Raw genomic sequence first — 24,576 nt, 5'->3', positions numbered from 1 at the left:
ACAACTAACGAGTTAGTCAACGGACAGAAGTCAATACAAATAATATATCAGCAGCAGAGTTCTTTTTACAAATTTTATTACAATTCATATAACCTTAGTCAAAAATTGAGGCATCAGCTTATGTACGCGTATCCGTAGACTGCGTAGAGCCTTATTTCAATGTGACGTGTAATGTCATTCATATGTTCATGTAGATATATTTGTGATTATTAAATCTGTAAAAACTTGACCTACATTCTGCATAATGTCTACAATCAAAATGGATTTGGACGAACTGCTAGCTGAAAAGTTAGGAGGAATAAGTACTTATCAGATCATCATAGTCGTAGCTGTAAGTGTTCTTCCGTTTGGAACTTCATTCATGGCCCAGTCATCGATATTTTTTAGTGCAGTGCCGTATTACAGGTGAAGTAAAACTTTTACTATGTTCTTATTGTGACAAATATAGGTCATGATAAAATTAATTTTGATAACACTCTTTGCTGCACTGAAATTCCAATTGTATAAATGAATACAAACTGGAATAATGCAAACTACCGGTACATTCCTCGCAATCCCAAAGTAAGATGTAACTGTTACTAAATTGATTTACGTTTGATTTATTGCAAAACACCCGAATAAGTGAGTTTACTCACTCTCAAAAACTCTAATCAAAAATGCTTTTTAAACTTTGGCTTACAGTTGGAATGTCAAGTTGTAAAAATGCCAAGCGAGATGAACAAACTCTCACAATGGCAAGCTATGTCCTACTACACTACATTGCCAGAAATATTTATCTTATCTGTAATGTTTCCTCAGAATCCCGCAATTGAATTGTTCAAAATTGATTTAACAACACTATCAAATACGACTGCTTCATTTAAAGTTAAATTCTGATATTTGTATATATTTATCAGTAATGGTGCGTAAAACTAACTCCCAATGCTTTCAAATATACATAAACATGGTGAAATGTATAAAAACCTCTAGAAAATTAACAAGCATGTTTCGTATATCTAAGCGCAATACTAAAGCCATCAGGTAAGGTAGATGACTGGCAACGTCTTGTACCACAAAGCCAGAAAATGTTTAGTATGCTATTGGAATATAGGCCTACTTCCTTTTTTTATTAACCTTTCAACAAGATCTGCTACGATGAAATCAGAAAATCTCAATGCCTGACTGCGACTATATTATATAAAAACAGCATATACCAACCTAACATATACGTGCTCCACACAAAACTCAACCAGAATATATCGATACCCTGCAAAACGTGCCACAAGACAAGAATGTGCCTTTTTCACGTGCCCTTTCATATACTTGTTCAGGAGTATTCTGAACAAAAATTGTGTCGAGGAACTTACCTACAAAATGTGAATTCAAAATATTAGCTTCGTCGAGCTAGAGTGCCCCAATGGGTAACTACTAGCATTAAATTTTAAGCTCAAGAATAATTGTAATTATCAGAAAAAATCATTAAACTATGAATAACAATTTCTCGTTGTTTATAGCTATTCATTATAACTATACCATTTGCTAAATTTGGGTATTTTTACGGTAATCGGTGTTTTCCGCCAGCTGCATGTCCCAGCTGGTCAGTTACTACTTGTAACAATATTATTTGTAACTTATTGACCTATAAAAAGGTTTAGAATCAACTTGCATCGAGAAAACATAAATAGAAGACTAAGATGGGTTACGACCTTGTTTTACACAAACTTGCTTATAAATAAGAAAATATTTGCAATTTTATTTATAATAGTTTATTGAGCACATGTTTTAATTTGTTTATAGGTGCTCGGTACCACCTTTGGATGATCCTCGAGTATATCCTAATTTAACTGAAGAAAACATAACAAATCTATTGATACCGGTGAGAAATACTATATCAAATTTTATGTGGCTAGGAAAAACAGGATAAATTGCCATATGAAGAATGCTTTTCAATTTTCGTTATTCAACTGTATTGCATGATAATTGAAACTATTTAAATAACTAATAAAGTACAATTTTATTATGCAGCCTGGGGAGCAGTGTTTTAGATACGATTACAATTTATCAACATGTACTGGCGATGGAGATTTGTCGTGCTTGGATAATCCAGACCCAGGGAAAATACAATGTGATAATGGATATACATACGACGATACTTATTATGAAGAAACCACAGTTTCGGAAGTAACTCTGTTGTTCAGCACATTTTTGAGTGTTATACGTTTTTCTCATGTGAAGATTTTCAAACCAAATATGAATTCGTCCTGTCTTATGACAGGGGCACTGGCTATTTTCTAATCGACTTCAGAAATCCTTATCTAACAATATTGAATAATTTTGATGAATCGATTGATTTTTTCTATAAAATTGTATCTCTAAATAGATTTTACTCTGTCCGTGAATGAATATTTATTTTTTGTTTCGTAGTGGGATCTTGTTTGTGGGAGGACAACGCTAGACTCTGTTGCAATTGCGATGTATTATTTCGGTGTTATGATTGGTGCCTTTCTTGCTGGACCACTTCTTGACTGGTACGCATCACATCTATTTGCTGACAATTCAAATTAAAATACAAGATCGAATTACGTATTTATAATATCATATATCATCGAGTGATATTTTGAGACTAATCATGATAATTATAACTGCACTGTCTCGGACAAAAATTAGAGAACGATGGTTAATTAATCTGTCACCCCATGCACCACAAGTTTGCTGATATAATTTGATTGATTCAGCTTATCTTTGACTGATTTACAATTGTTTTGGTTTAAAGCATAAAGTAAAAATATTTAACATAGAGGTATTAGTAAGTCGCTCACTCGTTTCTACTCTTCATGTATGTTCAGGTTTGGAAGAAAGGTGTCTATGCTGATTTTTGCATTCATTATACTTATTAATGCAATCGTGACTTCCTTTTCACCGTCCTACGGAGTATACATCGGCATGAGAACGCTCACTGCAATCGGAAATTCTGCATATCTTTGCTACTTTACATATGGTAAATATTATATTATCGTTCCATATTGATTTGAAATGAAAACATACGTTTGTTTGTTCCAATTAGTCGTAAGTGTAAGTGGTATTTGTTTGCGTGTCGGCATTCAGCGTTCTTGACCATAATTGAAGACCCACAACTATATTTTCAAAAAAATATACGGAGAAGGCATCAAGAGGACAACACATATTCAAATATTTGAATATCTACGTGGTATGTCTTTTGAACTGTCTGTTCGGTTGCAAAATCACAATAAATTTTTGTCCATACGAACAATTTGTTGGGACAGATCCAAACAGAAAATCAGTTTTGCGTTATGTGGTTTGGCCGCAAATGAAACAATTCTCTTGAGAATACTAATTTCGCAAGGGAATGAATGAGAATTAAATTCCAATCGAGTATGTATTTATAAAAAGCTCACCATATATATATATATATTTCTGAGAACATTTGCTCAAACAGGGACGTAGGAAGTCCCCCAGAAATTAAAAAAAAAGATCACTGAGTGAAGTTACGGGCGACCACTAAAATTCCAATAGCTACTGACAATATAAAGAATCATAATTCTAGAAAGCGCCTTAGTAAATACCGATTGACGCATGACTTGAGTTCACGCCAATGGACGTTTCCCCGACCCTTGACCCCTGAAAGATTCTCCCTATACTTTATCATTGCAAAATTTTCAATGCTGATTTTGAGAGTGTTTTAGAGAGTTGCCGCTTACAAACTGGCGCACATTTTCAAAGCGTATAGGTACTGATAGCTAATTTTAAGCTAGTCTATCGCAGCGTTTGCGGTATTAATTTTTGATTATTGTAACTCAACAAAAGGTCCTCTGAAGACATAATGACAATTAAGTTATTTGATTCACAACTATTTTTGAAAACACAATTAAAACCTATCGAATAAAACGAAAAAACACCAATGTTTACAAGGAAGCTTGAATATCTGTCTGAGCGAATAAAATGTCAGAGCACAGGCATAAATTCAAACTGTTACGTCATTGTTAACTTATTGCTTATTTGTTAGTGTTACGGAAATAAACAGGAATGTCGATGCTCGGGAAACATTCATACAATCAGGAATCAGCTATGAGGTAGTGAATTCCTGAAGTTCTTGAGAGAAAAAACTTTTTGCTGTGACCGGTTGACAACTAAGTGAGTTTGACAGCTAAAAACTTTTCATAAAGAGACAAGTTCCGAAAGTTCAGAAGAACTCTGTTCATTATAGTATTTGTAAAAGAAGCCGCGGAGTTTGCAGTTCTGACGCCAATCATATTTGATATTCGTTTCTGAACACGGTATGAAGAGGTCACAGAAGAGCCAGTCTAAATATAACAGCAATACTCCATGCGTGAAACTATCAGTGATTTGTGCAAGTGAAATATGCACTCATGGAACAAATATTGGAGAACATGGTAATGATTCGATATTTTCATTTCAATTCGAATCCTTGGACATAGTGAGCCCAATCAGATGAAATTTGGATGATTCTTTTAGTATTTCCTCCGTTGAAATTGGAACTGTATCAGGATTGATATAAAGATTGATCAACATGACGTTTTTGAGTTCAAAGAGACCTTCACTGATCACCTCTTTTGGAAACCCCAATCAAGTTCTATTCCGACTATTTAGCAAGTTTAAAACGGCGTTTTTACTGGACTTCGCATCAAGACAAAAATAAAGAGTATTGTCTTCATCATAAATGGGAATTGTAGATGAGATTATCTGAAAGATCATTGATGAATATTAGAAAGAATATAAGTCCATAAATTGAGCCTTGATGAACTCCATAAGATAGAGGGTTCGTCCGAGAGCGTTGGCCATTCGATCAGCCAAAAATGATTTGATAATGTCAAAAATCTGACCAGATAAACCATAGAATCGAATTTTACGCAGAAGTCCAACTTGCCAAACTCTATCAAAAGCTTTTGAAATATTCAAGAAGAGTGATTTTGATTAAGCCTCACCACTTCGATCCGATGACGGAATATAACTGTCAGTTATACCCATTAACAGATCAGCGTCAGAACGTATTAAACGCATTAAAAAAACTAATGGAAATACAAAAGCTGATTCATTCAGTTTATACTTTGTGAATTTTAGCCAAATCCATTCATTTTTATGTATTTACAAGAGATTATGATTTGTACAATAAAATAATGCGTTGAAAAGAAATGCTTCTGGGAAGAGCAATCCGCAAATCAAAAAGCTTCTTGGATCGAATGCTAGTATGAATCAAGAATTGATTCATTGATTTTCCATTTTTGTCGCTCTAGTTATTGGTAATTACTCCAAAATAACATTTCAGGCGCTGGAGACTACGTTTTTGTTTATGTCACACCTAATCGACATATTTTCTTACACACTTCAATACCATCATCTGTGATGTGCCATAATATTTTGACGTTTTTTTTTCAAGTCAGCGAAATGGTAGACAAGAAATCAAGAACACCAACAACAGTAGGGGCAATGCAGATATCAGCACTCGCCCATACCTGTCTGCCTGGTTTTGCATATTTTCTGCGAGACTGGAGAAAATTATGTCTTTGCCTTGCGCTCATAAATGTGTCCTACATTTTTGTATATTTCTTCATACCCAGATCTTGCAGGTACGTAACAAGAGTTGTGTTTTTTACCAAAATAGCGTGATATTTCCCATGGTAACAGCTTCAAAATAGGTATAAACTTTATTACTTTACATCGGTAATCACACAACAGTATATACTAAAGCAGTTTAGCGTTCTGTACTACGTTTATTGGACACGTAGCGGACCTATGAATCGTTTTGTTATTTTGTTGTTGTTGATCATCATGTTAGTATTTCTTTTCTTCTACTTCTTGTTGTGGAAGAAATCGCTTCTGTCATTGACAACTGGACCTATTGCTTTGAAATTATCAGTGGTTAAATATTGTATATTTCTCCAGAAGGCTATCACTTTTATTTATTTCCAAAATTTGTGTGTCCTCTATGGGATTCGTTTTTTGTGTGTGATGGCGTCATCAAATTTAACAATTGCGCTCCTTGTGTGGTTTCGCTTTCTCGTACGTCCAAGTCTGCTGCTCATCTACGACACGGTACCGGTAGGCTACTGTGACAGATTACTTCGTGTCCATATATTTGAACATCGTTTATTCTTCAGGTGGTTATTGACAAACGATAAGGCTGAAGAAGCCAAGATAACAGTACAAAGAATTGCCAGATTTAACAAAATTGAACTTAATGACGACGATTGGAACCTTGTAGTGAAGACAGAAAAAGAAATACTCCAAGTAACCCACAGTATTAATTGATACAAAAAGTTATGTCGCCATTGCCATAAAAGTTCAAACAATGCTTGTTTAAAAAAACTTCTATTCCATTGTTAATGAAATTTTCTTACTAAAATTCAACTTTTCTGTGTTTTGTCCAATACCCAAACTATCGTAAAAATTGGAGGCCTGCGCTGTATAAATAGCGCTGTAATTCTGACGGGAAAAATATAGATTAATTACAATTAGTAAGTCAAAGAACAATCATAATTTGATGATTTAAATGTTGCCAATGTGTTGCCGGTTGATATTCATATATTTTCAATTTTTATAAAATATATTTCAGATGTCTCAGAAGAAAAAGAAATATTTCATGTATGACTTATACCGACCAACAATGATGCGTTTTGTATCTATAAATATTATCTATTTATGGTTTGTTGTTGCCATGATATTCTACGGATTAACACTCAATGTCAGAACGTTAGTAGGTGAATAACTGCTCTGTTTGTTTCACCTTGCATATCCGATCAAAATATATTCACAATCACACAAATTATTTTGGGTTTGAGTACTCGATATTGTTGTCCGACCAATATAGTCTAATAATAAAATTTATTAGGTGCCTACTTTTCACTACATTGTGCAATGATATATATCTGGCTGTAATACAAGAACAATGTAATTAATTAACAGTTATAATCCTTCAACGTTAGGTTTATTTCTTCCCGTATGTAAAATCTTTGCACAAAATAAATTTTAAGTTTTAATTTAACACGGTAATAGCTGATAACCAAACCTCTATCAAACAGTGACAATTCAAGATTGAGTACTCCCGTAGTATGTGTACCAGGTTAAGGTTAGGCCATAATTTGATTCCGATTTTTCCTATTTTAGTTCTATTACGAGTTCGGGGTACTGTTTGTGTTAGCCAAGTAAATATACCTCCTGCCCATGAGCCTCCGTCCCTTTACATCACTTGATGTAAGGTACGCGAACAAAATTGATATTATATTTGTACACATACTTCTGGGGCGCACAAGGTTGTAATATTACTGATAAATTCAATGAATTTATATAATGTTGTAGTTTTCTAAGAGTTACTCGGACGTATACAAATAATATCATAAAATATCGATATCATAAAATTATAAGATTATATTTATTTCCCTTTTCAAACTTTGATTTAGTTCATATTCATTTGTTTTACAGGCGATCCATACGTTAACGCAGCCATAAATGCACTGGTTGAATTTGTTGGATATTTCGTGTTCTATGCATTTGCTGGGCCGGTTGGAATGAGAATAACGTCGAGTATTTCATACTTTCTTGGAGGAATGTGTTGTATAACGACAATGTTACTTTTGCAATTTGCAAATGGCAATCAAGGTGTCCTAATACAAAATAGCATATTTTTTGGTACTCCAGAAGTATGTGCACCAAGATGGCGGACACCGAAATGAAGTATGTGTACCAGATTAGGGTTAGTCCATAATTTCAGATGCAAATACTACGGGAGTCACTTGACTAGTCCCCGAACTCGTAATAGAACTAAAAAAAGGAAAATTGGAATAAAATTAGAGTCTAACCCGAACCTGGTACACATACTATATTCCAGTGTCCGCCATCTTGGTGCACATACGTCTGGAGCGCCTTTTTTTTCATATTGACCAAAAAGTCTTCTTATTTTATTATTCAAGCATATTAGACTGTAAACTTACGGACTGTACGACCACATAGTCCAACAAATTATCAAATATTTCTGAATAATATTCTTTGCAAAAAAGTTCGAATGAACACAACTTTATATTGAAAAATTTGGAGTATCAATAAAACGAAAGAAAATCTCGACAAAGAATCTCAATCTCATTTCTCTTATCTATTGGCATTAGTATTGTCATTTGTTGTTTCATAACACTGGTGAATAAATTTGAACTTTTCAGCAATGCTAGAAGCCAGTAGATGGGTGGCAATTTTAGGAAAATTGTTCGCAAGTACATCTTTTGCTGTTGTTTATCAGTACACCGCTGAACTTTATCCAACAGTTGTCAGGTATTACAAAGTAAACTGTTTTGTCACTTCAGTACGATGTTCCCTTTTTATACATTTTGTTTTGTTATCTTAGAGGAACGGGCTTGGCAATGGGATCCATGGCAGGAAGACTGGGCCCTATCATAATGCCTTTTACATTGCAACTTCAACAGACAATTCCTTGGCTTACACAGGTATCTGATGCTCCATATTTGTGAAGTACTCATCAAATATGTGCTTTTTTTACTTTTTATTCTCCCGAGCCGAATCATATTTAAGTTTTCATTTTTGTATGTATGTTGTCTTTGTTGTCTTCAATTACAATAGTGATTCTCACATTCCTCGGCAATCGACTCTCTTGCCTGTCACAATTTTGCGATAGTGTACGCGCAAAATAATCTGCTGAAAACAGTTATTACGAGTCAAGTAAGTATTCGCAACCTGACAGCATTTGTGTCTGGTCTAGTCATTCCTATGAAAGCCAGCATTGAACTTAACAAGCACAATACCACGAATCCACATGCCAATACAAAACTGTATCCAAATGATGATGTGTGTCCCGGAACGAATACTTGCTTTTTTAGTCCACTATATACCGAAACCCCGATCAATCCAAAAAGTCCTGTAAAAAGGGATTATTAGGTTTTAGTTTTAATACGTTGTTAGGTTTTATGAAATAAATCGAGAAAAAATTAGCAAACACGTTCAAAATAATACGAATTAATATTGAAGATTTTATAGATGGTATATTGACTGTTTAATATTCATTTCTCAATGTAGAAAGTTTTGTATGGTGCCGGTAAAAGTTTGATCAGCGTGATTTTACGACGTAATATTAAAACGGCCAAATTAAAAGGACTGTTTGCTGCTGAGCATATGTGGTGTGAGCATTAGGCAATCGTACGTTGTTCAAATACGTTTTCATGAAGCAACTTGAAACGTTGTTTCAATTGCACAAGTTGGATTATAACACTCAAGTCATTGATATATGAATCCTCATGAATGTCTTGATGTAACGATTTCTTACCTGCGGTTGAAAAAAGTACGCCACCGGTGAAGCCATGATTAACATTTCGAAATTCATTTCCTATTACAAAAAAAATTCCAACACCCAATATAAATAGAGGCAAAATAAGAGAAGCTGCTGCCAGATCTTCTGCTCTCCCTCTTCCGTCGGAGAATACTAAATAACAAAATAATAGTCTTCAAATTATTAATCAAGCCAGTAGTAATTTCAATTTCAAAACAAAAATACCAACGAAGCATATCCAAAACTCGTTAGATATTCAACCCTTTGATCCCTTTTTAGGTAATAAATAGTTATTATATATGAATACCTCATAATATATTGCATTTTTGTTTGATCAGTATAGTACCAACCGAATAAATCGGATCTCTGTGAATATTTGTTCATGTTAAAAATTATCAAAGCGGAATCGATTTTAAGAGTATACAGTCGCCACATTTCTTCACCCGTCATTAATTCTTACCTAACGTATGGCATTTAGACATCCTGCATTCTTGAAAGAGTCCGCTGGTGGTAACTATGGTTATTCCCAACATCATTCGGGATGTGGTTAACCAGCTTGTTGTGGATAAAGCAATAACATCAAGTAAAATTGCGAGTGACGCCAGTGACGTAGTAGTTACCATTAATGAAACACTCATTTTCATAGAATGCTAAGATTTAATATTATAAATATATGTTTTAACTGATGAATAGGGTAAACAGATCCAAGTTTGCGCAACAAGTAACCAGGCGTTATCGCCAATCAGAAAAATTTGTGCAGATCATTTCGGCAGCATGTTCTGCTGGTATCCGGGCGAATCTAAGATGCTATGGCGTAACTTGAAAAATACTTTTATAGCAATATGCAATTTCCTTGCTGTTTTAATAGTTTTCATATCTATAAGTCGCATAGTCAAAATCATGAGGGTTGTATAAACAAACTGCCGATGCGAAATACGCTGATTATACGATTAGGTAAAAAACCCTTTTAGTATCTTTATTTAACCAGATATCAAGCTGTTTTTCTAAATTTAAACTCTTACTGGCTATACTGAGCAACGTACCTTATGCTGTATCTGAGCAACTGCTTTTGTTAAGACATTCTAAATTTAGTATATGACAGTCAGCATTGAAGGCTTGATCAATTCATTAACGCGCTCTGTATTATTTCCTTCCGCCTCACAGTACAATACTGAATGAAGTATTATTGTAACCATCGCCAGCTGACAATTTTCATATTAATAATATTTATACGAAGCGTATTTACATTATTAAACTTTAGCACTCAACTAATAAGCATTATTTGATTTTTTCAAAGTAGCCTACTTTGAATCTTTTGAAGATATTTTTGTCGATAGCGCCAATAAAATAATAGCTAACATCGACAATAGTTTTTCTCCCAGTTTTTGCAATTTGTTTTTCCAAAGAAAGTGTAATTCTTGTTGATACCTATTGATATTTAGCTATTCTGTAAAACGTAAGCTTATGCTAATACTTTTTTTATGTTGGCACAAATATATTTTTCGGAATATCGGGTAAAATTTCGGCAAGTACGGCAGTTTTGGCATATAGCGTTAAGTAAATAGTTATGTGTACAAATATAGAATTGTATGTGCAAAAATTATTTTACAGACAATATTTGGCACCCTCGCAATCATTGCTGGTGCAACGTCTCTGATGCTTCCCGACACTACAAATTCCGATTTAATGACATCAGTGGATCAAGCTGAAAATTTTTATCGTAATAATATGAAGATAACTGCAAGGCTATTCGGTGCGACCGCCGAGTATCAAAGGTATTTAGAAAATCGCTTTTTTCAAGCAGAAAATTTACTTGTGCAATAAATTGAAATTGGCCTATCATCGAAACAATCGCAGAATAGTCTAGAACAGTATTTTCCAGCCCCCTATCTGCCTGTCAAGAGCATTGTAGTATTCTTATTTTCATTTATTCTAGCAAAACTGATTCTACGACCAGTGGAACCAAATCCGATGATTACAATGAATGCGAAATAAAATGTGATGATGGAAAGGTCTACATTAATTCATATAAACTTTAATTCGAAGAAACAACGTCAATTTTTGACTGAAGTACGGCTTTGTTTCATCGCATTATATTATTAACTTTTAAATTAAATTCTAAAATTTTCGCACAAGGAAACCAACAGAAGTTTATTTCAACTTGAAACTCAAAATTGCAATATCAATTAGGGTTCATAAGTATTGATAATCATCGCATATGGTATATACAAGTGAAAATGGTGAAATAATTCCTAGAAAGCATTGCATATTTTCTTTTACTCCATGATTGTTAATTATTCAAAAATTTTCATATTTTGACCAAATTGTCAAACATACTCAAATAAATATTATTTCCAAAGTTTGACTTTTAAGATTCTATCACGTGTCAAATATTGAAGATATTTGCACATGGAGAAACTCTTAGAAAGAAATACAAACTAAGAAACTCAATCATAATTGAGATTCTGAGGTACTTAAAGATTAGCTCGAGACAGCAATGCTCAAATATATGAACACGAAGACTACGTGACAACGTCAAATTGTCTAATTTCGAAAAAAATTACTATATTTTCAACAATAACTTTTCAATTTGACGCCAAACTGACCTAGTAGGACATTTTTAATACAATAATAAATAACAAAAATACGTCGCATTTCAGCCCGAAAGGGAAGTAAAATGACCATGACATCGAATAGAATTATCTTATTTTTAACGATAACTATGCCATTTATTGTAGACAGTGTTATATAGGCGTTGAAAATTCTTTATCATCGCTAGTTTCTATATTTCTAGTTTTCCGACGACAAAAATTTTACAGTGAGACATCTATCTGATCCACACGACACGACATATACCTAGTGAGACTTTTATTTAGTACTTACCATTTGGTGTATGCTATAAAAATTGAAATCAGTAAAATATGCCGCATTTTAGTCAAGTAATACAAACTTGAAACTTTGGTTTTAGATTGTTTGATTCGACGACACTTTGACGCAAAATCCTTATGGTATAGCAATTAACCCCCAAATGGGGTAAATTGCAAGGTAAAAATATGAAAACAAAGTTAATTTTTCCCAGAATTCAAACAAAGACTTTCGTAGGAATCAAATTACACCACCTTGAGGAACATAACAAGTTGTGTCCTGTCACTATCAAATTAAAATTTATATTCTCAATATCTTTAGGCACTGATTGAAATAATTATATCTAAGTCCCATCAGTAGGATGTGCATAATTACCCATATTAAAATAATAAGAGTTTCTGTTTACAAGGGCATCACGTTTTTAATATTATTCGCTATTCGATTAAGTATATATAGTGTAAAATATCTTTCAATGTCAAGCTAGTCTGGATAAAAAGTTACAAGATTGTATACTGTGTGTTGTGTAAATCTATGAATAAAAGCAAATAGAGATTTTTTAAACTTATCTCCATTCACGTGGACATTGACGACTGCCGGTGTCTATCGTCATACCGCCTGGTTGTATGGTCTGGTCTGGTTGACATACTTGGGACAAAACTGTTGTCAGTCAAAATTTGTGGCAGAGCAACTAATCACACCATTCAACAAACAATTTATGTGTAGTGGTAACTAATCACTATAATGTGACCAAATTCGTGTTTCCTAATATGAATTTTTTAATTGGTTTGCTTGAATTTTCGAAAAAAGGCTGGTGGGCATGGTTTTGCACAAAGTAATCGGTACTGGTAACCGAGTTCGCTCAACGTATGGTTCAAGTTTATAATGTGTGCATAAATTTATATTATAGTAAAACTACAAAGAGTATTAGTAATATAATATACTACAGCAAATTCCCCTCCAAGAATGACAAAATTCCTCTCCGGTTTGGAAACGTTGCCATAGCAGCCTGCGTTCAAAACGTAAACGATGTTGGCATCACAGATATCTCAAGTTCAGATCTCATGCCACCATTTCACCCAGAGTGTGATGAATTGTGTAGGCCAGGGTGGTCCAAGGTTGCGAGGTTGAAGGGCCGCAAAAACTTTTGAGGAGATTTCGCGGGCCGCAGTCGGAGAAAACCCAAAAATGATCAAAACATCGCGAGTTTACTCACTTTAAATATATTCAAGAATGAGAGTTTATCGTTCTAATCAGTTTTTCAGGGAAACTATATAAAGCCATCAGTTATTTCAAAATTGCTCCCCGATAAATATCGTGGTATTTTCGGTATCTTTTTCTCGAGTTTGGTTTTGTAATGTCGCTTAAAATTATATTCTTTCCTGACAACTATTACTTGAAAACGGCAGACGGCAGACACTGTGATTTAACGTTGTTGTGGGTAAGGAAATACGTTTACTCTCAGTTTACCTCGGTCATCTTTTTTCTACACTCATTGTATGATGAATTTGTGGCGTGAGCAAACCTAGTGCTACCGTCAAAAAACAACCAAGTCCTTGTAAGTTGGAACCTCGGGCCCAGATATAAAAAAACGGATCGCGCGGCGCTGAGTCAGCTCTGTGGTTCGTCACTGCTGTCACAGTGACAACGCTTAAAAATAGAGAAGTGTTTTGACTAAAATAAAAGCACAAAACGTTTCCTCAAATGAGGAGTTACTTGACGCGAGCTCATCTCATCGGCTTTGTCCTGTCTGCACAAGACAATTCATTCTCCTTTCACCGATCCCCGGACGTCATTTCCATATAGCCACCGTCTTGACGTTTATTTATACAACAATGAAATTCTGTGATTTTAACAAATATCAATCCCGACATCGGGATCAGGAAAAGGACTATTCTTAGTTGGAATAGTTTAAAAATTCATCAAAATTGTTCTGCAAATAAATACAAGTATCGGCCAATGATTTAGTAGTTAGTGTAGGCTACATAATAATTAGTATCTCCTTTCATATCGTTGGATATCATCGGATGCTTATGCCTGGTCTTGTTCGAATGAAAGATGCGATTAAGCGTTGTATTAAAAGATAAATTTGGTCTCCCCCTGCCTCAATACAGTAAATTCACGTGTTTCATTGCACAAGGAGTGAACAGCACTGTTATGAATTGATCGTTTGGTGGTGCTATTGGGTTTCGAAGCATTTTTTGTTCCAGCAAGGTTATTGGACACTGCTTATACGCATTTCACGCATATTCTGCTTGTGGCTTCAAATCTCAGACTAGTATAGTATATTTTTGTATAAATTACAACTGACCATTTGTAACATTTCTGTAATATTGGGTAATGGTACGAACATGCATGAGAATGACAAATGATGCTTTGGGCTATACGATATGTATACTATATCTCCGCGTCCAACTTTACCCTGTGATTTTCAAATTTATTCACGAATGCGTAATTTTGCGTGATACTCTTATAGATTACATGACACAAAGTTCTAATAAGGTTCGAATTCGGGAAGGATACAGATATTTCTTACGATGAGTTGACTGCCGTGTTGAGTTTAAATCTTTATAAATATATGTGCTTCCAAGTTTACAAATGCTTCTAAATTTAATCGCAGATCACGTTCATTTTTCTTGTGGCTTTTCAGTTTTGTGAGTACTTTTGTCATGCTCAAAGCAATTTCTCACGATTTATGTATGTTAAATAGTCATAATGGAAAACACACTGCAACCTTACCGCGACATTATAATATTTTAAAAAAGCAAACTACTCCAAAATTGTATCATACAAAAATTTGTCAATTGTGGCGCTTTGATAGCGAGTCACATATACTGTGCATCTTTTGAAAATAGCGAAATGTATAATATAAAACCATTATAATTCAACAGCCGCTGGATTCTAGTGAATTGCGTAACAAGTGATACCTTAAAGACACTTTGCTCACAGTATCACAGTCAGGATAACACAATACAGTAAGTAGATCATGCTACCCGTTGCCAACAGTATGATTTATCCAGATTTCCGGGGTCTATCTAGAAACCACGCCCGATGTAGTGGTTATTTTTTTACGATCTTTATCTGTTGAGATGACATGAAATTTCAATATATAATACTCCATAATGTGTTTTGCCGAAAGTTTCAATATTGTATAATTTAAAGATAATTATATTTGAGATTTTTAACGCGATTAACACGAAAAAGCACGAACGTGTAATTTTGCGTCATACTCGGTTAGATCACGGTAAAGTTCATGTGTTTTGACAGAAACATAGTTCACATAATATACATTTGAAAACTATTATGAGAGAACAGCAAAATAAATTTCAGTTATTAAATATGGTGAATTTTCAAACCTAATGGAATTTGTTAAATTCAAAGTATGAACAAATGGAATTTGAACTCGAGTGCTCTCGATTTTTGAATGCTTCAGGGTCAATTGCGATGTTTTATTTAAAATATATTTTGCTACATTTATGCTGCACAAGTACAAATAAAAAAGGTTGGAATCTCTAGTTGTTTATTGCACTATTTATCCCGGAATATTTATTAAACAGAAGCGCGAAAACCACTCTGTGTTGTGGAAATTTATGTTTTTGAATATCTGTTAAATATTAAATGCAATAAGCAAGAAAAAACGCAAATGTGTAATTTTGCGTGATACTCCTATAGATTATATGACACAAAGTTTGGATGAGGTTGTAACTTCGAAAAGAATGAGAATTTTGATAACGATCAGTTGACTGCTCTATTGGGTCAAAAACTATATAACTAACTTTATGGGCTTCCAAGTTTACAAATGCTGCTCAATTTAATCGCAGGACACGCCCAATTTTCTTTTGGCTTTTCAATGTTAGTAATCAGTCTAACAAATGAGAAAGTATGATATTCCATGCTGAATAACACGAAGAAAAATAAACTACTTGAAAATTGACGACAAGCGTGTATTTGATTGATCACTTGCTGATCCAAATCCCAGACATGTTTATTGTTGTATTAAACAAAAAAAAATTGTGTAACACTTCTGTGAAATCGGATAAAGATAAGGAAATGATGCCTTTAGCCTTAATATATATCTCGTCCGAATTCACTGAATGCATCTCAAATTTATTCACATATCATACTCAATTTTCGGCTCATGTTCACTAAACGCCCTGACCCCCGCCTGGCTACGTCATCCAAAAATTACGTCACTAAGACGTCACAATCACGTCACAGAACTTGCGAAAGAATGCTACGATCGCTTGCTTGATTCCGGATGATCGTGCAGCCAGGGGTGTCCAACTCGCAGCCCGCGGGCCGCATGTGGCCCTTTGAAACTTCCAATGCGGCGCTAAGGCCTAAATGGTATCTCCGCCGACGATAACCACCAACTCGCTAACGCCAACGATCTCTCTCATATATCGGGATCGTTACGACGAGAAAAATAGCTTGCTTGATTCCGGATGATCGTCTATGCCAGGGATGTCAAACTCGCAGCCCCCGGGCCGCATGTGGCCCTTTGAAACTTCCAATGCGGCAATGCGGTAATACATATTTCAAACCTTTCAAATTGAAATTTATTATCCAGGCAGAACACGGCAATTTACAAAAAGCAGTATTTAAAAATTACAATTTTTTTTGTTCTCGTTTCGACCCAATTATGAATACACCTCAAGTTAGCAAAAGAATACTTGAAAACAAAAACATTTCAGTGATTAGGAAGAAACGCACACAACATGAAGAAGGTCGCACTTTTTCAGACAGCTATGAACTTAGCCAGATGGTTGCAGTCTCTGACGGAAATGCTTTTACTGATGGAGCTTCCATAATGAAATTGCCTTGTAAAAACAATTGAAACTTTTTAAAAAATTATCGTTGACAAATAATACAGTTGCTGCTAGAATTGATAAGATGTCCGAAAATTTAAAAGAACAAATAAAATTAGCTTCTGCTGACATTGAATATTTTTCCTTAGCCATTAATGAAATGTGTGATATATCAGGCACTGCACAACTTGCGGTCTTTATCCGAGCTTGTGATGCTAAGTTGCAAATAAGGGAGGAATATCTGAAATTAATTCAACATTCTCTACGATCAGAATTTATTAATAATCATGTGAACTCGTTAATAACAATTGGTAGCTTACTGTAAAATCATCTCAGCCTGATATAAGTAAGCTGGTGGCCCAAAAGAGATGCCAAACGTCAGAACAAATTTATTAAAAAACATTAGGTTCATTCTGTATTTTTGTAAATTTTAGGTGTATTAGGAATAAGTCATTTTTAGTGTATGTATTATTCTTTCCTTATCAAAAGTTTGTTCAAAAATGTTTTGGCTTTTGGAATAAATACAGTAAATTGCAATAACAGCGAAATGCAAGAAATTATTATGCAAATGCCTTTTGGAATAAAAAAAAATTAGCAAAACTTTATTTGGCTGTTCAACTACATCACAACATGTATCACAAACTATACCTATCTAAAAATATTATTAAAGTATATATTATCAAAATATATCAAGAGCTGTTTGCGGCCCTTGGCGCAATTCCCAATATGGAATGCGACCCTCGACTACCCACGAGTTTGACACCCGTGGACTCTATGCGTTTTGGACGATAATCCATATACTTTGACGACCCTCATTTTGTTACTGTGACGCTGTATTGACGTAGTTAAGTGGGGGTTAGTAAAGACATATGCAAAAATGGTTATGCAACGCCAACTAGAAGTACTTGACGGCGTTTAGTGAACAAGCCCCCAATTTTATTGTTGCTTCATCGCGGCGCTCTATTTTTAACAACGCAATTTTTTTATTCTAATTTGGAGGTGTTCTTTCTAAACGAGGTAGATATTTTTTTTTAAATTTAAAAGACATTAAAATGCAGATATTGCAACTTATTCTCAATATTTAACGCTCTCAACACTTTGCAATTTTTTCATGCGGAAATTAATTCGAACTTCTATTCAACAAAATACTAGGTAACAAATCGGAAGAAGATTACAAGAGAACGATACTCAAGCATATTGATACGAAGGCCAAAGCGAAGCAGTAGTTTACCTCACCTCATACAGTACCTTATCTAGTCAACTGTACGGTACAGTAAAAAAAAAACTTCGCTATAAATATTATTTTATCAATTTTGAAAAAGTCAGCACACAAAATTTTAAAGTGAAAAACGAATCACTTAGAGCCCACAGGAAGTTTTAAAAGAAATCAAAGTAATAGAGAAAAATACATGCTGTAACTACAGTAAGTTTCAAATTGGCAACTGGTCCATTAGTTATTGAGAAGAGGGATTTTTTCACAACGATAACAATGGAAAACACCAACAAGAACAACAAAAACACAATCGAGCAATGCTTGAATATGTATTAACACCAAAACCAAATATTCTATTCACAATTTCTGCCAAAATCATATCCTGGACAAAGCTGAAACTATTGTAACTTTCTAGTAACGGTACCCGGACTGCCTTCGCGTAACCAGGTCCTCTCCTGTGACAATGATGATTCATGCTTCTTGTGCCAACGTGAATTAAAATTGTAAAGAATTCGACTAACAATCATTTACAGTACTTTATTTTTTACATTACCTTACCGCATCAAGTTGGTTCAGTAGTTAAGGAGAAAAGCGATATTTTCATAGAAACAAGAACATGCCAAAAAATTCTAACAATCAAATAATATTAAAACGATCTATCGGTCTACTTTGCGCCCTACAATATCAAAACGATTCATATGTACTTTGTGTCCAATACGACTTTCCCACATTTCAAGACACGACGAATAGTGATATTGAAATATTAGAGATATCAATTTATTCGGACAAAAATGAAAATTTATTGTAACTGGATTTCATTTATGTTAATTGACTTCTATTTCATTTGTATCAACCCTAAAACGTGATATATATATGTTGTTGTCTATCTGCATCAAATATAAAATGCATTTGTAAAATCTTGTAATATAATTTTATCACATACACTGTAGCAGGTTCCATTCATTAGATACGAGAGAGATAAGACGGTATATTTTTTTAGTTATAACCAGTAGTGGGATTCAGCCGGTTCGCACCGGTTCTATAGAACCTTCTTACGGAATTTTATGAGATCAGCGAGCCGGTTAGCATTACATGACATTTTGTAATAGAACCGCCTGAAAATTCGATATTTGTATGATGGAACCTGCTGACAACAAATTTGAATCCCAGCACTGGTTATTACTGCTAAAAAGTCTGGAGTGTAACATTTGAGGCCAAAACCATATTGCTCATCAGTCACAAGACTATGCAATTATGGCTGGTCAGTAATGTCAGTGTTGATAAGTAATTTGAATATTTTGCGTACGTTAAAAAAAAGATAAGGGGGTCGATATTTACCAGGATCCGTCGATTAACCCCGATCTAAAGCGCGAACAACGGTAGCAGTCTGGTAAAGAGGATTCATCTCTCAGGGCCATCATTTAAAACCAATGCAGGTATATCTTCTTGGCCGGGAACAGTTGACGATCTAAGACTAGCCCTTGCGCGAGAAACTATGCCAAGTGGTAATAAACTTTATACAAATTAATTTTGGTACGTTAAAATATTCAAAAAAATTATACTGATTAAGTTCTAGATTTGCAATGTGAAAAATACCAAGTAGCAGAATGTTGCGTTAACTGATACCGTCGGTGAGTATGATCTGTTCAATACCAGTAATCAGTCAAAACCCAATACCTGAGATGCAGGATCCGACTGGTGAATGCTATGAATTTGGATTTTACGATTTTACGAAGCTATAAAACATTTGCATATGTTTAAGAGAACGTCGAGAAGATAAAGGTTGATTGAGATACGCTACAGCGGAGGTCGGCGATCTAACTCCCGCGGGCCGGATCCGGCATGCATACGTTTGTCATGCATCTCCAGAAAAATTATTCCACTATCATCGTGGGATGGACAGAATAACACTGTAAAGTATTCCATACAAACTTTTTCGATGCTGAATTAGATTCAGGTCTATATATTGGATGTTGGATACCAAGTGGACCTATGAGTTGGTTTGTTGTTGAATTTAGTATTCTTCTTCTTGTGAAAAATCACTTTTGTATTAACTATTGGACTATTTGCTTTGAATTGCTTTCTTTCAGTGGTTAAAGATTTTGTTTCTGCTGAAATGCTGGTATTTTTATTTATTCCAAAAATTCTGCTGGCTCTACAAAAATTTCGTTTTTCACTCTGAAATTTTGTGCGATGACATCATAAAAATTAAAAATTGCGTAACGTGTGGCAGTTCCGCGATCGCATTTCCGCGATCTGATGGTCAGCGAAGTCGGAACTTTTTTGATAAGAAAGACTACCGTTACTGTAATAAATATGATACTTTTTTTCGTTTTGGCCATCGTGTCCATGTATTTGAGAATTGCCCTTATGCTTTTTACAACATGAAATTATCTGCTACTTGGGAAAATCTGTTTGAGAATGATGGCCCGTAAAAATATCAATTTTTTTTTATAAAAATATCTTTTAATGTTACTTTGCCCATTTCATTGTTTATTATTAAAAGCGTTCTTGTGATACAATTGCAGGTCTGATGAGAATGTTATCGTAGGTAATTTATCACTCTATGCAGTATTATTATCAAATCAAATATGCTTAACATTATTACAAATCAATATGAAATGCATGAAGGTCAAGTATGTTACCTTTTCCAATTTCAATTCAGTAATATGATGCCGAAGGTCAGACTATTTAAAGATTGAGAAAACCGATAAATGACAATGCTTTTTATAATATCGATACATTCATACGGAATATTACCAAATAAAAGCATGAAGCAACATCTCAAGGAGCGGTAGCCGTAGTCGCAAGCAATAAAACATGATCAATCTTTCTTGTTGGCTGAGTTTTTCAATCGACAGCAACCATTCAGCATCCCTTCATACATTGCTATATTGCTAAAATCAGAACACAATATTTTGGCGTTTAGACAAAAGCAATATCGTGGACCCTCGAACTTTCGTGACATTTAATATAGTATACTTTTCATGAACCTCTTATCAATATACTTCAATGAAACTATAATAATAGCTTAATTAAACCTTGTTGTTGTAACGACGACGCTGGGCACTAAAGTATACCCACGCATGTCGAATAATGAAAATATAGTGGTCACAGTACAGTATTGGGGTCATTTTGTCACGATTTTTATCAGTTGAGATGACATGAAATTTCAATATATAATACTCCATAATGTGATTTGCCGACTGTTTCAATGTTGCATATTTTAAACATAATTAAATTTGAGATTTTAAACGTGATTAACACAAAAGGCGCGAATGTGTAATTTTGCGTCATACTCGGTTAGATTACAGGAAAGTTCATGTGTTTTGACAGAAACATAGTTTACATATAGTATACATTTGAAGACCATTTTAAGAGAACAGCAAAATAAATTTCAGGTATTAAATTTGGTGAATTTCTAAACCTAATGAAATTTGTTAAATTTAAAGTATGAACAAAGGGAATTTGAACTCGAGTGCTTTCGAATTTTGAATGCTTCGGGGTCAATTGTGATATTTTATTTAAAATATATTTTGCTTCATTTATGTTGCATAGGTACAAAAAAATGTCTGAACGTCTTGTTTGTTTATTTCACTATTTATCCCGGAATATTTATTTAACATTAGCGCGAAACCACTTCGTGTTGCGGAAATTTATGTTTCTGAATATGTCGTCAAGTTTTAAACGCGAGTAAAACTCGAATGTGTAAATTTGCGTGATTCTCTTATAGATTACAATTACATGACACAAAGTTCTGATAAGGTTGTAACATCGAAAAGAATACGAATTTTTATAACGATGAGATGACTGCCGTGTTGAGTTTGAAACTATGTAACTGTATGTGCTTCCAAGTTTACAACTGCTGCTCAATTTAATCGCAGGACACGCCCAATTTTTTTGTGGCTTTCCAATGCGAGTATGTATACTTCATTTTTTCTTGCTCAAAGCAGTTTCATACAAGGTTTATGTATGTTAAATAGTCATAATGGAAAACACACTGCAACCTTACCGCGACATTATAATATTTAAAAAAAGCAAACTACTCCAAAATTGTATCATACAAAAATTTGTCAATTATGGCGCTTTGATAGCGAGTCACATATAGGGGACTGTGCATCTTTTGAAAATAGCGAAATGTATAATATAAAACCATTATAACTCAACAGCCGCTGGATTCTAGTGCATTGCGTAACAAGTGATACCTTAAAGACACTTTGCTCACAGTATCACAGTCAGGATAACACAATACAGTAAGTAGATCATGCTACCCGTTGCCAACAGTATGATTTATCCAGATTTCCGTGGTCTATCTAGAAACCACGCCCGATGTAGTGGTTATTTTTGACGATCTTTATCTGTTGAGATGACATGAAATTTCAATATATAATACTCCATAATGTGTTTTGCCGAATGTTCCAATATTGTATAATTTAAAGATAATTATATTTGAGATTTTTAACGCGATTAACACGAAAAAGCACGAACGTGTAATTTTGCGTCATACTCGGTTAGATTACAGTAAAGTTCATGTGTTTTGACAGAAACATAGTTTACATAGTATACATTTGAAGACCATTTTAAAAGAACAGCAAAATAAATTTCAGTTATTAAATTTGGTGAATTTTCAAACTTAATGAAATTTGTTAAATTTAAAGATGAACAAATGGAATTTGAACTCGAGTGCTCTCGATTTTTAAATGTTTCAGGGTCAATTGTGATATTATATTTAAAATATATTTTGCTTCATTTATGCTGCACAAGTACAAAAAAAAAAGTTTGAACCTCTAGTTTGTTTATTGCACTATTTATCCCGGAATATTTATTAAACAGTAGCGCGAAAACCACTGCGTGTTGTGAAAATTTATGTTTTTGAATATCTCGTTAAATTTTAAACGCGATTAGCAAGAAAAAACGCAAATGTGTAATTTTGCGTGATACTCCTATAGATTATATGACACAAAGTTTGGATGAGGTTGTAACTTCGAAAAGAATGAGAATTTTGATAACGATCAGTTGACTGCTCTATTGGGTTAAAAACTAAATAACTAACTTTATGGGCTTCCAAGTTTACAAATGCTGCTCAATTTAATCGCAGGACACGCCCAATTTTCTTTTGGCTTTTCAATGTTAGTAATCAGTCTAACAAATGAGAAAGTATGATATTCCATGCTGAATAACACGAAGAAAAATAAACTACTTGAAAATTGACGACAAGCGTGTATTTGATTGATCACTTGCTGATCCAAATCCCGGACATGTTTATTGTTGTATTAAACAAAAAAAATTGTGTAACACTTCTGTGAAATCGGATAAAGATAAGGAAATGATGCCTTTAGCCTTAATATATATCTCGTCCGAATTCACTGAATGCATCTCAAATTTATTCACATATCATACTCAATTTTCGGCTCATGTTCACTAAACGCCTTGACCCCCGCCTGGCTACGTCATTCAAAAATTACGTCACTAAGACGTCACAATCACGTCACAGAACTTGCGAAAGAAAGCTACGATCGCCCTAAGGCCTAAATGGTATCTCCGCCGACGATGACCACCAACTCGCTAACGCCAACGGTCTCTCTCATATATCGGGATCGTTACGACGAGAAAACGAGAGAAATTGCTTGCTTGATTCCGGATGATCGTGCAGCCAGGGGTGTCAAATTCGCAGCCCGCGGGCCGCATGTGGCCCTTTGAAACTTCCAATGCGGCGCTAAGGCCTAAATGGTATCTCCGCCGACGATAACCACCAACTCGCTAACGCCAACGATCTCTCTCATATATCGGGATCGTTACGACGAGAAAAATAGCTTGCTTGATTCCGGATGATCGTCTATGCCAGGGATGTCAAACTCGCAGCCCCCGGGCCGCATGTGGCCCTTTGAAACTTCCAATGCGGCAATGCGGTAATACATTTTTCAAACCTTTCAAATTGAAATTTATTATCCAGGCAGAACACGGCAATTTACAAAAAGCAGTATTTAAAAATTACAATTTTTTTTGTTCTCGTTTCGACCCAATTATGAATACACCTCAAGTTAGCAAAAGAATACTTGAAAACAAAAACATTTCAGTGATTAGGAAGAAACGCACACTACATGAAGAAGGTCGCACTTTTTCAGACAGCTATGAACTTAGCCAGATGGTTGTAGTCTCTGACGGAAATGCTTTTACTGATGGAGCTTCCATAATGAAATTGCCTTGTAAAAACAATTGAAACTTTTTAAAAAATTATCGTTGACAAATAATACAGTTGCTGCTAGAATTGATAAGATGTCCGAAAATTTAAAAGAACAAATAAAATTAGCTTCTGCTGACATTGAATACTTTTCCTTAGCCATTAATGAAATGTATGATATATCAGGCACTGCACAACTTGCGGTCTTTATCCGAGCTTGTGATGC

The 24,576-nt window shown here is 34.5% G+C and overlaps 2 protein-coding genes across 2 annotated transcripts; one reads left to right on the top strand and one right to left on the bottom strand.

Annotated features, from left to right (window-relative positions):
• Positions 1-226: 226 nt before the first annotated feature.
• Positions 227-11,597, top strand: LOC120329991 (solute carrier family 22 member 21-like). Its single transcript, XM_039396801.2, has 13 exons — positions 227-405; positions 1,777-1,855; positions 2,005-2,160; positions 2,404-2,507; positions 2,826-2,977; positions 5,396-5,585; positions 6,117-6,246; positions 6,572-6,716; positions 7,438-7,614; positions 8,169-8,277; positions 8,351-8,450; positions 10,898-11,061; positions 11,223-11,597. The coding sequence occupies exons 1-13, from the start codon at positions 245-247 to the stop codon at positions 11,323-11,325; spliced, it is 1,770 nt and encodes a 589-aa protein (XP_039252735.2). The 5' UTR covers positions 227-244; the 3' UTR covers positions 11,326-11,597.
• On the bottom strand, positions 6,661-10,310 carry LOC120329993 (uncharacterized). Its single transcript, XM_039396803.2, has 3 exons — positions 9,747-10,310; positions 9,284-9,439; positions 6,661-8,878 (listed from the first exon to the last, which is right to left on the bottom strand). The coding sequence occupies exons 1-3, from the start codon at positions 9,928-9,930 to the stop codon at positions 8,679-8,681; spliced, it is 540 nt and encodes a 179-aa protein (XP_039252737.2). The 5' UTR covers positions 9,931-10,310; the 3' UTR covers positions 6,661-8,678.
• Positions 11,598-24,576: the final 12,979 nt, after the last annotated feature.

This window comes from Styela clava, chromosome 12 (genome assembly GCF_964204865.1).
Source record: "Styela clava chromosome 12, kaStyClav1.hap1.2, whole genome shotgun sequence".
NCBI lineage: Eukaryota > Metazoa > Chordata > Ascidiacea > Stolidobranchia > Styelidae > Styela > Styela clava.
This window is presented reverse-complemented; position numbering and strand designations above follow the sequence as displayed.

Coding starts and splice junctions, on each gene's coding strand:
- LOC120329991 (XM_039396801.2), top strand. CDS start 245: ATGTCTACAATCAAAATGGATTTGGACGAACTGCTAGCTGAAAAGTTA. Junction 2,978..5,395: donor TCTTTGCTACTTTACATATG/GTAAATATTATA, acceptor TTTTTTTTCAAG/TCAGCGAAATGGTAGACAAG. Junction 8,278..8,350: donor CTTTATCCAACAGTTGTCAG/GTATTACAAAGT, acceptor TTGTTATCTTAG/AGGAACGGGCTTGGCAATGG.
- LOC120329993 (XM_039396803.2), bottom strand. CDS start 9,930: ATGAAAATGAGTGTTTCATTAATGGTAACTACTACGTCACTGGCGTCA. Junction 9,440..9,746: donor GTCTAAATGCCATACGTTAG/GTAAGAATTAAT, acceptor TTTGTTATTTAG/TATTCTCCGACGGAAGAGGG. Junction 8,879..9,283: donor CGTACTTTTTTCAACCGCAG/GTAAGAAATCGT, acceptor CCCTTTTTACAG/GACTTTTTGGATTGATCGGG.